General features: G+C 32.2%; 3 protein-coding genes across 3 annotated transcripts; 1 reads left to right on the top strand and 2 right to left on the bottom strand.

Annotated features, from left to right (window-relative positions):
• Positions 1-294: 294 nt before the first annotated feature.
• LOC115704915 (lysM domain receptor-like kinase 3) lies at positions 295-5,594 on the bottom strand. Its single transcript, XM_061108405.1, has 11 exons — positions 4,627-5,594; positions 3,638-3,671; positions 3,267-3,442; positions 2,997-3,196; positions 2,812-2,901; positions 2,284-2,377; positions 2,057-2,208; positions 1,882-1,973; positions 1,060-1,204; positions 855-953; positions 295-745 (listed from the first exon to the last, which is right to left on the bottom strand). Exons 1-11 carry the CDS (start codon positions 5,246-5,248, stop codon positions 581-583), a joined length of 1,869 nt encoding a protein of 622 aa, XP_060964388.1. The 5' UTR covers positions 5,249-5,594; the 3' UTR covers positions 295-580.
• A 1,910-nt stretch (positions 5,595-7,504) lies between these two features.
• On the top strand, positions 7,505-8,968 carry LOC115707698 (chaperonin-like RBCX protein 1, chloroplastic). Its single transcript, XM_030635726.2, has 6 exons — positions 7,505-7,781; positions 7,899-7,993; positions 8,102-8,219; positions 8,361-8,377; positions 8,472-8,534; positions 8,642-8,968. Exons 1-6 carry the CDS (start codon positions 7,595-7,597, stop codon positions 8,720-8,722), a joined length of 561 nt encoding a protein of 186 aa, XP_030491586.2. The 5' UTR covers positions 7,505-7,594; the 3' UTR covers positions 8,723-8,968.
• LOC115707697 (uncharacterized) lies at positions 8,925-13,905 on the bottom strand. Its single transcript, XM_030635725.2, has 16 exons — positions 13,594-13,905; positions 13,410-13,510; positions 13,233-13,323; positions 13,027-13,153; positions 12,704-12,887; positions 12,350-12,494; positions 12,170-12,260; positions 11,609-11,667; positions 11,375-11,452; positions 10,883-10,966; positions 10,531-10,709; positions 10,267-10,395; positions 9,917-9,989; positions 9,659-9,744; positions 9,320-9,404; positions 8,925-9,170 (listed from the first exon to the last, which is right to left on the bottom strand). The coding sequence occupies exons 1-16, from the start codon at positions 13,687-13,689 to the stop codon at positions 9,144-9,146; spliced, it is 1,635 nt and encodes a 544-aa protein (XP_030491585.2). The 5' UTR covers positions 13,690-13,905; the 3' UTR covers positions 8,925-9,143.
• Positions 13,906-14,177: the final 272 nt, after the last annotated feature.

Genomic DNA, 14,177 nt, shown 5'->3' with positions numbered 1-14,177 from the left:
CATCTCAATTAGTTGATTAGTTAGTTTGGAAGCTTGTACTCCCTTTTTTATTGGCCCCAAATATAGAATAACGCCAAATATGATTGTACCTCAACCATATATAATAATAACAAACACAAATGAGAGAGATATGATATCTTTTCTTTTAATTTACATTTATTTATAGAGCAATTGACCCTCCTGTTAGCATAATGAATATGTCTTAATTTGAGTATTTCAATCCCTTTTGAATGGATACATTAACTTTAAGATTCTAATGGTGATATTAAAATTGCCAAAACACAATTGCCAATCTGTGAGAATTTTGTACTATAATTAGATAAATGGGCCGGTCGAGTAGTCTAATTGTTACAATTGTTATTGTACGCACATCCTCTCTCAATAAAAAGAATATTGTAATGAAAATCCCATATGATCACTTATCTACAAAATGATATGCATTGGTATTCCCAAAATCAAGAAAAAGTTAAATAGTGTGAGATGATATCACTTGTCAAAAAATAAAAACATAATTTTAAAAATAACAAAGTATGGAATGACTCAAGAATTGGCTTTGCTACATACTATATGCTAGTACGTACTACCTTCCTGTCATTAGATTGGTTAAAGCTTGATTTTCGTAGAAGGAACCAACATCCCAATCCTCAGTTGTAGATGTAAGTGTCATTAGTGCAACCACTATTGACCTCATGCTTGGCCTAAGTTGAGGACTATCATGTGTACAAGCTTTCGCAAGCTGTGCCATCTGCCATATTTACATAAAAAAAAAACAACTAATTAGTAAGAGCTTGCTTTATTATTTTCTCTTAATTAGTATTAGTAATTTAGTATATAGTAATGTGTTAATTAATCACCTTCAAAACCGAGTCAAATGGGTAGTTTTGGCCGAGCCTAGGGTCAATTAATTTGATGAGATCTTCTTTGGGATCAGGCTGAGTAAGAACATCTTCAAACTATACACAAATCAGAACAAGAAAGAGCACAGAATTTAGGTTAAGTATTGTGTAGTAAATGGTAAGTATATATAGTGAAATAAGGAAGTTAGAATAGAAAAACAACCAAAGCAACAAGTGCCTTTGATTCGGTGGAAGTAGGAGATTCTTTGGTCCTGACTACAGCTTCTTTGGCTGATATAAGCTCATAAAGGACAACTCCAAAAGCATAAACATCTACTTTTGGGGAGACATCACCATACTGAGCATATCTGTTAGCAACAAAACAAAACCACATATTTCAGACACCAAGTCTGTAAAGATATTTTAGTGTCGGAACCTACCCAATAATTATGTAAGTATAGTCCACCCAAATTCAAAAGCTTCATTCATTAATACTAAAAGCAAGTGTCTATTCATATAATTTAGGGACACGGAGCTCGGGGGCCAAAACATAAAAAATTAAGAACAATCTTATATTATTGAAAAAGTTAGCAAAATCTCATTTTTTTTTTAAGAATATATATATTTATTGAACAATATTGTCCCACATAGATCAAATGTAAAAATATTAAGCCATATATAAGAACATGGGCTACTCTACTCATTACCAATTAGTTTTGAGATGAAACTCATAATTTACAACAATATATGTATTTGGCTTAATTTTTATAATATTTTGTGTAATAACTATCTAGACGCTTCAACAATTTTTTTTTTCTTTTCTATTTAATAGATTTAATCACACTAAAATAGTAATTATCTTGAATGTCACAAGCTACTTTACAAACAACATCAATTTTGTGCAAAATAACCTTATAAAAGAGATCATTTTGTCATATTAAAATGAAAAATTTGGGCCCCCTTCCCTTGACCACTTGTTTGGATCTCATTACCATTATATTAGTTAGAAAAATATATGAGAGTGTAAGATATCATAAGTGCTTACTCAGGGGGCATATATCCAAATGTACCCACAAGACGTGTCTGCAATGAAGTACTCCCATATTCAGTCAATTTTGTAAGTCCAAAATCTGCAACCTGTAAAAGAAATAAGTTTGTATTAATTAATTAATTAAGATATAATTTGTTGTGAATATAGTTTTAAGTGAGAATTACATGACCTTTCCACGGAAGTTTTTGTCTATTAAAATGTTTGGTGACTTAATATCACGGTGGATGTAGAGAGGCACAGTGTGTTCATGGATATATTCAAGTCCTCTAGCTGAATCCAATGCTATTTGGACTCGACTTGACCATGTCAACGGGTCTCTACCTGTCATAAAAATGTTATATATGTACTTTGATTGATAATCATGGTCAGATATCTAAATTTTGAATGATTGCCCACCTGATCCACGCAAATGCTGACTCAAATTCCCATTTTCAATGTACTCATAAACTAAGAATAAGGAGCCCTCCACACAAAAACCTATCAACCGCACCTGCATATATAAGAATTTTAAGGGTGATTTGGCAATTAAATAATGGTTAATTAGGAGAAAAAAATTTATCCCTTAACATTACCATGTATTAAATTATGTTTTTTTTTTTTTTAATTTCTCAAATTATTAATTCTTTTGTTAAACTATTGAGATTGTTGGATTTAATGATTTTTGTCCAATTCTGTTCAATTTTATTAATCTGACGATTGTTTATGTACTAAATCGTATTCTCCAAATTTTGACATCTATTAAATCGTACCCTCCAAATTTTAACATGAACTAAATTGGGTCCCCTAAAAATTCATCAACGTCAAGTTTCTATTAATAAAATTAGACGAAAGTTGTTCAATAAAATTTAACGAAAAAAATTCTAAAATTCCTAATTAACCTTAAATAATATATGAAATGTGTTGATATATAGTAATTAATAATACCAGATTCAAATGATGAACATGAGTTAGAATCCTGAGTTCAGCAAGAAATTCATTTGAAGCTTGCATATCCATCTTCTTCAATGCCGCTTTCTAAACCATTATATAAGGGAATTATTAATTAGTAGACCAATTAAGTCCAAATCCAAATCCAATAATCCAAACCAAATGGGGTATTAAATTGAAACCTCTCCTCTAAGCTCTGCATAGTAAACAGAGCCAAAACCACCTTGGCCAATCTTGTTATCCAAGCTAAAGTCATTAGTAGCCTTGGCAAGTTCTTGGTATGAGAATTCAACTGATTTCTCCACAGTAATACCTGTACTAGTACTCCCAACCGATAATGCTGATATTGTCTGCTTTGAACTACTACAGCTTCCACCACAGCCTATATATAATTAATGGCTTAATTATTTTCTTAAACATTAGATGTAGCTAGTTAATTAATTTTCAATTACCATGGTCTTGATCAGATGCAACCGGTAGCAGAGTTAAGGGCTCCACTAACTTGTTGTTCCTTTTGTAGTGAAGTACCCCAAAGTATATACCAAATGCCACTAGTGTTGTCCCAGCAATGGCCGCAACAGATATGCCTGCTATGTCTCTACGTGAAATTCCTGCTTCATTGATGATACTTTTTAGTAATATTTGTCATCTCAAATATATTTATATCACACATATATGATTTGTTAATAATAATAAAAGAAAACCAACCTGTTCTGCAAAAAAGAGAATGAAGAAGAAGAAAAAAATCTGTGGTAAGGCCTCAATTTTAGAATATATGAAACTTAAAAATATTACACAAAACCCAACTCAATTCAAATTATACCTTGACTTGAGTGGCCGAAAGTTTCCTTCTCCATCTGCACACCCCAAATAATGATAATAATAATAAGAAGAAGAAAATTATATATATATATAAATTTTGGTGAGATTTTCTGTTAGCATTATTATGATAATGTTAGGTAGAATTATGGATAAGAAAAAAAAAATTAGAATTTAGGTTATATATTATTATTTTTAACAATCGTTCATCTTGGTGATTTTATTTTGGTAATTATGTTGATGTTGTCGATTATTGTAATGATTAATGGGTTTTTTTTCCTTACAGGCCATCCTGGTGTCACTAACAGCTTAGAATGAAAATGCAGGCCCGTTTTAATAATGTTCATAATTCTACACGATGTAACAATTTATCAATCACACAATCTAACAAGTGATTTTCTTAGAAAAATGTTTGAAGTAGGGATTCAATGCATTGTACATTTTATAGATAAGAAAATGTGTCTCAATCGCTACTCTTAAATAATCATTTGTCTTACATTATTAATATACTATAAAAATTGACAAACGTGTCTACTAACTTGAGCTTTGTCTCTTTTAGTCAAAGAAAGTATTAAAGAAAAATAATTATGTTTGAGCATTCACATATTTTTTCATAAAAGAACTAATAAGGATGACATGAGCAGAATATGCTTATAAATATTACAATAATTGATGTTGTATAACTTGTATTAATCAATATAATCATATACTAAAAGACCTTTTGATTAGGTGAGAATTGGTATCACTGATAACGTGTTGACTATACCAACTTAAAATTCCCCTGTTACCTCTGCTTGATGCCTAATGGCTTAATCTTATTCCCATTAAAAAAAGATACCTAAATTCAATGAAGGCTTTGCAGCATAATGCCCATGCTAAAGGGACAAAAATATACTCATTTGGATTTCATCTTAATTTTATATAATCAATGTGTTTTAACTTCGTACATAAATTCTTGTAGTGTAAGTGTAACTATATATAGTTTTTACTAACCTTTTGTAGGCACAAAAACAATGCCATTCCCTGCACTAAAGCTCTGCCCCGGGTTGTACAGCTCAAGCAACTCGGGTGGAACGCCGGCCACCGCTGCCACGGAGGACAAGTTATCTTCCGACCGAAGAGGGTACGTGGCAAACAGCCCGTAATCCTTTGACACGTGTCTATCACCGCATGTGCAGTTGACGGTTACATTGATTGGAGAACCAGCTGGTATCCTAGTTGGTTTATACCTGTTCACTCTGTGCACCCAATCCTCAGTGGTGAGATTAGCAAAAGCAATTTCAGCAACTTTGTCATATGTGTCCCCAAACTGTGTCTTGTATGTGAAAGTATGACCCAAAAAATCAGTATTTAAGCACTCACAAGAGAAGGGTACATTGATTCTGGTGCCTGTAATGATGCTGTCTTTGTTGGGTACCTGAGGATTGTATCTAAGTATCTCAGTGAAATTTTGACCAAATATGGTGCTGATATAACTCAAATTAGATCCTTCCCAAACAAAATATGAGGCCAAAGCAAGGTTGCAGCCAGTTTTACACTTGGCTTTGGCTCTAAAAGATAACAAGAGAAAAACTTGAAAGGCTAATAAGATCAAAAATGATGTTCTTACAACCATTTTGGGAAGAGAAAGAAAAAGGGTCTAACAATTGTGAGATTGTGGAAGATTTGGAGGGTGTAAAAGGGTTAAAGACTAGCTAGCTGGTTTTGAACAACTTGGTAAAGAAATATTATATAACACTTACAATTGTTGGTTAGTACATAGTATACTTGTATTTGTTTGTTTTTTAATATAATTAGAGCTGTGCCTGATGTTTTTGTCTTTGGCATCACTCTAATAGAAATATATAATTCGTTCAACTATTATGAGTGACTCTTAATCATTTTGCTCTCATAAGATGACGATTTCACATTTTTATTTTCTCCTTTATATTATGTATTTTATATATAAATAAACAAAATCTATATGGGGCAGGGAATTTAGGAGGGACTTGCTAAATTGAATGAAGCAACAAAAACAGCAGGCCTTATGGTGTCCCTGGATCCACATATAAATTTTGTTTTTGGACAATTTTCAGAGGTATTTTGAAGAGTGTCACCAATAACATCGAAGTTGAAACTGTAAAGGGAAAGAAAGAGCAGAGTAACAGTCAATAACCACAGTACATTGTTTCAAATATTGAGAAAAAAATCTTCACAAAAGGTTGTAAAATGATCTGTAAGGATGTAAAATGAAATGTGTTTACATTTACAGTTATTATATTAAAGGTTGTATAATGATCTCAAAGATTAAACATATTATTCTTGTGCATTGTATAGCAAAAATCACACTTTCTATGGCCTCTAGTCGAGATTTCATAGAACTTCTTTGAAGAAAGTCTCACTTCACTAGGGAATTCCATGGAAATTGTCAATATTTTTAGTATTGTTATAAACCACCCTAAGGTGTCCAATGGCAAATTCTTTTCTTTTTTCTTTTTCTATTTGTTTGTAAGTGGATTGATTGCATTATCCAAAGAAAAGGAAAAACAACCAAAATTCAAAATCTACCTAGGCCATAGACAATGGTACAATAAGGTCATCTACACATACATACAAACAAGACAGAACAACTTCTCAATATTTAATTTGTGTGAGCTACCCTAACCCTAAATAAATTTCTCAATATAATTAACAAAATTATCATGATAAATTGACTAAGCATGCTCTTAGGATAGATGATGAGCACTAAAACTAGGAGATTAAAAACACCACTACTAATATGCATATTTAAAATTTCAGGGAAGATGAATAGGTTACAAAGCCTTTACAAGTTCATAAGCTCACATAATAGACTTTCTACTAACTTCAAAATAAAAATCTAGCTACAAGTTTCACAACAATATTTCAAAGAACGTGAATAAGTTACAAAGCGATTACTTTGAAAGCTCACTTAACAGATTTTCTTATTGAGGTCAAAATAAAAATTTAACTAAAAGTCTCGCAACAATAGGAGAAATTAAATTTCTCTAAACATGACTTAGATAACCAAGGGCGAAGCTACTTGAAATTAAAACATGTAATATTATGATTAATCCTATACTATTTGGAATTTATGTCTAAAACGAAAAATAGGACAATCACTTCACTTAATATTATAATTAATTTTATGCTATTTAGAATTTATGAATAAATATTTTTTTAGGTCTTTATGCAAATATTCTAATGATCAAATAATATTTAGTTAGATTGTTTGGTGTAATAATATATTTATTTTGAACTCCATATAATACTTTTATTTTGGAGGAAGTAGAATAAGCTACTGTTAATTTAAGAGTAGAAGATAGAGATTAGGAGTAATTTAAGTATATTGTTTGAAATATTAGTGACATTGGATAATTTTTCTTTTAAAGTTTGTTGAAATTGTTAATTTTGACCTCTTAGTAATTGTGTCTGTTAAGCATTCTCTTTTCAGTGATATAAGATCATTATTAGAGGATGTAACAAGTATATTATCTAGATTTCTCATAATGTCCTTGTTTTATATACATTAGTTAGCCAATATACATGTATATAGATTAGTTGTGCATACTCTCCAACAAACAATTATTTAATTATTAATGACATTTATCATTGCTTGTAAAAAAAACAATCTAACATTTGATAAGTTTTTAATAATTTAAAAATGGCCTATTGTCAAGAATTGAAAACGCCACAAAATACTTTACAATGTATTTCATTATCAATAGAGAGATAATACTTTATCTCAAAAAAAGAAAAAAATAGAGAAATAATACAACATTTACACGTAGGCTTGCTTGATGATATTTTGTCTCATCCTCTCTCTCTCTCTCTCTTTTTTTTTTTGGATTATAATAAGTAAACGAAGATATTTTTAATATTAGAAAAATGTATAACGACATGTGGAGAGGGAGAGACTTGTAACTACGAACAGGAGTCATTGGTTTCCAACTTTCTTATCGCCATGGTATCTTCAGGCTCAGCAGTAGTATCATTACCTCTGAATCATCAACTTTCATATTTTCTGTTCCCAACAAAACCCAGAAGAACCAAAACTAATTGCAATTGCATTTGGTCCTCCAAACCAAGAACATCTCAAACTCACCACTACTCAACTACTCCTGTACGATGCCAAAAGATGTATGTCCCTGGTGGGTATTTAAATGTCAGTCTCTCTTTCTTCTCTCTCTCATCTACAAATAAATACACTAACGTAAATTAAATATAATAAAGAGTGGAACTCTTGCTTTGTTATGTAAACATGGCAGGATTTGGAGAAGCATCACCAGAAGCAAAAGCAGCCAAAAACCTGCATAATTTCTTCACTTACATAGCAGTTAGGATTGTCGGTGCTCAGCTTCAGGTTCATATAAAAAATCTACATATATACTGCACTGTTTTTTTTTTTTTTGGATGAATTAGAAAATAAACATGGTTCTTAATTAATTTATTAATTAATTAAAAACGACAGAGTTACAATCCCGAGGCATACAAAGAGCTGATGGAATTTATGGATAAACACTCGTTGAATGATGGGGACAAATTTTGTGCTAGTTTGATGAGAGAATCTCCTAGGCATAAAGGTCTAGGTATGTTATCATTCACATTAGATTACATCAAAGGATACTAAAAAACAAAAATTTTGTTACTCAATTTAATAGTTGTCTATGGCTTTTGATATCATGTGATTCAAATCCATGGGAAATATCATTGGGACACACACATGGCAGCTATGAGAATTTTAGAGGTAAGTTCAATGTTTATGCAATCTATAAATATATCAATAATTGGACAGGCCATCAAGAAATTGACTTAAATATAATGGGAATTCAATATTCCAGGTTCGCTCTGCCTATTGCAAGAATGATTTTGAGTGGGACAACTTAAAAAGACTATCTTTCAAGGTAAGGAATTCTTCTCATTTATCTAATTACATACAACTTAAATGCCGACTATTTTTGGTTTTCCCATTTTCCTAACTAGCGTTTGCTTGAATTGAATGTGTATATAGATGGTGGATGATGCCAACACTAACATCATGAGAGACTATGTCTTGGAAACAAGTCAGGCAGACAATGAGAAGGGAAAATGATAATGTATTTTGTTACTACTGCAATATATGTAATGAACTCAAACCACTTTTCAAGATATAACCAGGAAAATACCATGACAGTCAAATTGGGGATACTTTATATACCAATACCATTATATACGAGCCTTCTCATTCCAAGTGCAATTTCATCAATTAAGTATTACTTCTGCAAAGAGCTTTTCATTTATTTTAGACTGATACAGCATGTAAATGAAGAATTATATTGACTTGGTTACCTTTGCAACATACTTATTTGTTTACAGCATTTTACATGACATCATGCATCTTCATAGTACACAAAAAATATTTACCATTTACGCACATATACATATATAATGATATATAAAGACTTTACATTAACACACATTGCAAGAAATGCATGTACAGTCACAAATCACCCTGCTATCTTTGCAGTTCATCATCACTCACACTCAGGTTCTGCCTTCGTCTGCAGATTAAAAATAGGTTAACTGAGACATGAGTCTTGTTCTCATTCTCTTCTATATTATTTAAATTGAAATGTATACCTCACCATTAAAAGTTAAAACGGTATGTTACTAATCAAATATTATTAGAATCATAATCACACATGCGTACCTCAACGTAGTGCCGAAGGTTGGTAGAAGCATGTATGTGCCCTGTGCTGAAATACGAATGAGCATATTCTTCGATGTTCTCTACCCTGCAAAACCATTGTGCGGTGTATGTTAAGTGCACTCCTTCTGATGTAGAAATTTTAAGTGAAATTCATACTTAAGAAAACAAATCGGCCAGATTAAAATAATTAGTCTAGCCCCAATCCGATTTGAGTGCCTATGCAGCGTATAGTTAGCAATAGACAAGGGAGCAGACATAATTGGTGAAGTCACTGTAGAATGTTAAAAGTACCCAGTTTGAAAAAGTGTTGGTTCTGATAAGAAAAATTACAAAAATTACCTGTAAACATAGTTCACCATAATTCCCCCACTTTGACGAAGGCCTTTTTCTGATCGATCAGCCATCCAATTAATCCTTTCAATCATCTGCGCATACAGAGCTCAATTAGAATTGACCAAACTTCAATATTTTTTAAGCACCAAACTTGAACAACAACTACTTTCTTGCTTTTAACTAAGAATACTTCCATTTGACCAAAGCAAAAATTTAAAGCCAAATTCTTTTTAAAATCCAAGCAATTTGAATGAATTGACATACTGCTCCATTCTGCAAGTGAAAGTTTGCTACAGAATCAAGAGCTTTTCCTCTCTTTTTCTCTTGCAAAAGGTACCTGTGGTCATATCATTCGTATCTGTTAGCAGAGTATATAAACACAGTAACATAAATGTAGCGTTCAGCCTTGTAAAAACAACTTCTTAAGATTATTTCCAATTAATAGATAGCCACTCTTAGCAGCTTTGCACCGGAAAAGACCCATTTAGTAGGATATACATTGAAACGATTATAGGAAAATCCAATTTAGTCATGAAAGCATTTCTAATAAATTCACTTCAAAAAAGAATGCCAGGTGGGGAACCTGCAAACTAGTATTATAAGTTTATAAACACCTTGCACAAAGCCGCATTAGAGGGTTTTCCAATGCCGAAAGCAATTTAGCTGATTTAGTCCACTCATAGTTTGTTGAAGTCAGCAATTTATACATCACTTCCATTCCATTGTTTCCCCCAAGGAACTCACTGACAGTAAAAGTGTAATTAGGCATGTCAACATTCAGTGCTGATGAAAACATTTCAATTCCAGGACATCTAGAAGCATCCTCACCAGAGAAATTTTCCAAGATAATGAAACAATAATTAAATATTTAAGCATACCTTGAAGCTTCTATGACCTGACTTTCTTCTTCTCGTTCAAGTATATTCTCCCAAAATGTTGAACTGGAATCTGCTGATGAATATGATGTTTCCTCTCCTTCAACAAGCTTTAGTTGAGATGCCAACTTAGATAAGAGCCACGGCATGTATCCCGGGATCGGGCTGAGGGTTGCAAATGTCTATTCAAAAACATCAATATTTCAGCTAGTACAGCAGCAAATGTCTAGTTAGCTGGCATTGAAATGTAGTTTTGGTAAAGGGGAAACTTGTCTTGAGGCTTTTCACTAATTAGCAAGAACAAAATATCTGTCTCTTCAATTTTTGTGGATTAAAATGGTGAAATAATACTTACAGAAATATGTGGCATGTCTCGTTTTACAAGTGTAATAACACGCTTGATGAGAAACTTCCCTAGATTAATGCCTGATAAGCCTGGCTGCAAAAATAGCATAAGTAGGTAGATTAAGGGGCCAACAGAAAATTAAAATTAGAAACAAAATAATGAATAATTTAAAGATAACAAATGTAGTTACATAAAATTTGGTTCGATTTTAATATTTGACAAAACATGCACACATGCGGGTGGACACATGATATGGCAATCAGAAAATGAAGATCTTTTGTATCCTATGCACTTAACAATCTTAGAAGAATAATCTTTACAGAAAAAAAAGGCAAATATATATGTGATCCTTATAGTAATGATATGGCAATTAATAAATGAAAATCTTCTGTATATTATGTGCTTAATAATCTGAAGCAAATAACCTTTAAAACAAACCAAATATATAAGTGATCCCTATAGTATTGGTCTGTTAAGACTAAATGGAATAAATGGGCGAACCTGAGTTGATGATATGGAGTAAAATAATGCGCAAGTAGCCTCACATTCGAGTATGGGAGGATTATCCCACAGAACTTCCTGTTAGACACATAACAATTATAATATTATGAGAGAGAGAGAGAGAGAGAGAGAGAGAGAGAGAGAGAGAGAGAGAGAGAGAGAGAGAGAGAGAGAGAGAGAGAGAGAGAGAGAGAGAGAGAGAAATTACAATAATACAGGAACAAAAAAACTTACCTGTATTGTTTCAGCAATATTTTTCATAAGTGCAACTTCAATGAAAATAAGGGGTTCACCTAAAGAGAAACAAATGAAAAAAAAAAGGAATTTTAAGATACATAAATTAATAAATTATATGAAATTTTTGTATGACCAACAATCAACGAACATGACCCCGAAAAGTATGTACTGTCCAACTCAAATAATCAGAAAATTCATGACAATCTGATAATGCTAATAAATCCAAACCCTCAATTTAACATCCACATATGAAGTTGCATACTAGTAATAGATTTCTTAAGCATTCAGCTTATCAGGCAGATAAAACAATATCAACTTATCTGGTTGATAATTGAAGCAACTTTTTACAAATAAACTTAGACTTATTAAACATTCAATACTACAATCCTCCACTTTTCATTAGCAAGACATATTCTCTGATCAATTTACAGCACAAATTAATGAAACTACCGCCAAGTCAATGGGAAAAATAGCAGGAGATACATATAATATTTGGATCTAATACAACAGTTAGACTAGTACTATCTGAGATCAGTGAATAGAAAAAGAACTGCTGACCAGGTATTGCTGGATGTAAATATCCAAAACAACGGCGACCAACTCCCAGCCTTCTCTTAAGATCTATAAGGTTGCTGATTGGGTGCACAGCCTATTCAAAATGAGTAATTAAAATGATATACATCCCACGTAGCAACACTTATATCTAGACAGCGGTAAAAGAAGAAAAATATATTTCACCTCAAAAGCCACAATCTTTTCAAGCAATGAGGCAGAATCATCCCATGTGATCTGATGGAGCTCTAAAGCTGCAGGGCTCAACCATGTACTAAGCTTCTCTTTTAAATAGGAATCCAGTGCTCGCAAAGATGCAAAGTTTTCCTCTCTATTATGCAAAACATTGATTTAAGATCTAATAGTTCAAGAAGGGGGGAAACGAAAACCAAACTCCTAGATAAAATGTCCAACTTGAAAAAACTGTTAAGCTCTTGACACTTTATTACTGTATTCAATATTTGTTTATCACTTACTAATGTTATCCCCACCGTTAGGCATTAACATACTGATCATAGGAGACTAAATGGGTAACCTTACGCGATAATGGATAGAATATCTGATCGAAGAATGGACAAGAACTTCAAACCCCCCGGATGAGTGTTGAGACGCTCAAATAGAACTTCATACATTGGCTTGAGAGCATGTCTCAAATTCCTTTCAATACGATAAAAAGACGTAAGCATACCATCCTCTTCTATGCCACCTGATTGTGCATTTTCACCTGCAAATAGAAATTTCTTAACCAATTGAAATATCAAAAATCCTACATTTTTCCTTAAGTTTTATTCAAATATTTTCTTAGTTAGTTTATGGTTACTTAGTATGACCTATAAGCTATATATGATAAAAACAGAACCTACTTGTTGGAAGCTGAAGTCCAAGATATTGCTTGATCAATTCACGAACTTGTGTCCTATTGAGATCATACTCCTTGGCAAGCACAAGAAGTAATTTCCGGCGATTTTCATGAGAAAGACTAAAATAGCCCTACATTACCAAAAATATGATATGAAATTTGAAAAACGAACAAACAAACAAAGAAAAAGAAGAAGAAGAAGAAACTTACCTCAGCGAAATCATTGAGTACAGAGTCTAAAACTTCAGTTTTGTTCATTGATATTGCAGAATGCATCGATTCCCGAACATGTTCCAAATTCCTATCAGAAGAAACAAATACAAAATAAGCACTTTCAACTGTAGAGCAAAACCAAAATCGAAATTCAAATGAAATAAGATTAAGAACCTCTGATTATTGAGAGAAGCATCGGGATTATAGTTTCCCTGTTGATCACGTCCATTTGATCGATTTTCTTCCGAATTGGAGAGATTCTGATTCACCAAGCTCTGTTCATGGAATCAGTATTTTAAAATTAATAAAAAAAAAACATAAAAATAATTAGAGTAAAGATTAAAAAGGTAAGGCCTACATTGATAGGAGGGTTAGAGTGAGAGAGGTTTGTTGAGTTGTTAGGCGTAGGCCTCATCCTGGTTCGCATCAAAATGGCCAACCCTTTCTTGTTCATACTTTTTTCTACCTTTAATTTTACTTTTGATGAAGAAAACACTTTACTTAGTTGTCAATACATCGTTCTCCACCCTTTCTTAATTTCTACACAACGCCGGCCCTTTTGTCAAAGACGGAAGTTTTTTTTTAATGCGGTGGTAAGAACGACAATGAAAACGACTATTTTCACAGTAAACGACGACAGAAGAAGGATATGAAAAATATTGTGAAATAGGAATCAGATCAAGATAAAAGGAAAAATGTCCGGAGCAATAAAAACGACAACTACCACCTCAAAAGTATGTAAAGTTTTTTTTTTGTTGAATCAAAAGTATGTAATGTACTACCACCCAAAAAAAACAACGATTTTTAAAATATAAATTTGCAAAAATATGACTTCTTTTCAATAAAGTTATTATATAGAATTTTTTTAAAAAAAAATATATAGAAAAAAAAAATAGCATAAGGTATTTGGTTATTCCCTGAGTTTTCTATAATTTTTAATTT

This window comes from Cannabis sativa, chromosome 1, assembly GCF_029168945.1.
Source record: "Cannabis sativa cultivar Pink pepper isolate KNU-18-1 chromosome 1, ASM2916894v1, whole genome shotgun sequence".
Lineage (NCBI taxonomy): Eukaryota > Viridiplantae > Streptophyta > Magnoliopsida > Rosales > Cannabaceae > Cannabis > Cannabis sativa.
The sequence above is the reverse complement of the archived record's forward strand: the minus strand, read 5'-3'. Positions and strand labels throughout refer to the sequence as shown.

Coding starts and splice junctions, on each gene's coding strand:
- LOC115704915 (XM_061108405.1), bottom strand. CDS start 5,248: ATGGTTGTAAGAACATCATTTTTGATCTTATTAGCCTTTCAAGTTTTT. Junction 3,443..3,637: donor TTTCGGCCACTCAAGTCAAG/GTATAATTTGAA, acceptor ATTACTAAAAAG/TATCATCAATGAAGCAGGAA. Junction 2,209..2,283: donor TCAGCATTTGCGTGGATCAG/GTGGGCAATCAT, acceptor TTTTTATGACAG/GTAGAGACCCGTTGACATGG.
- LOC115707698 (XM_030635726.2), top strand. CDS start 7,595: ATGGTATCTTCAGGCTCAGCAGTAGTATCATTACCTCTGAATCATCAA. Junction 7,782..7,898: donor CCAAAAGATGTATGTCCCTG/GTGGGTATTTAA, acceptor TAAACATGGCAG/GATTTGGAGAAGCATCACCA. Junction 7,994..8,101: donor TTGTCGGTGCTCAGCTTCAG/GTTCATATAAAA, acceptor TAAAAACGACAG/AGTTACAATCCCGAGGCATA.
- LOC115707697 (XM_030635725.2), bottom strand. CDS start 13,689: ATGAACAAGAAAGGGTTGGCCATTTTGATGCGAACCAGGATGAGGCCT. Junction 13,154..13,232: donor TACTCAATGATTTCGCTGAG/GTAAGTTTCTTC, acceptor TTGGTAATGTAG/GGCTATTTTAGTCTTTCTCA. Junction 9,171..9,319: donor ACCTTCGGCACTACGTTGAG/GTACGCATGTGT, acceptor TTTAATCTGCAG/ACGAAGGCAGAACCTGAGTG.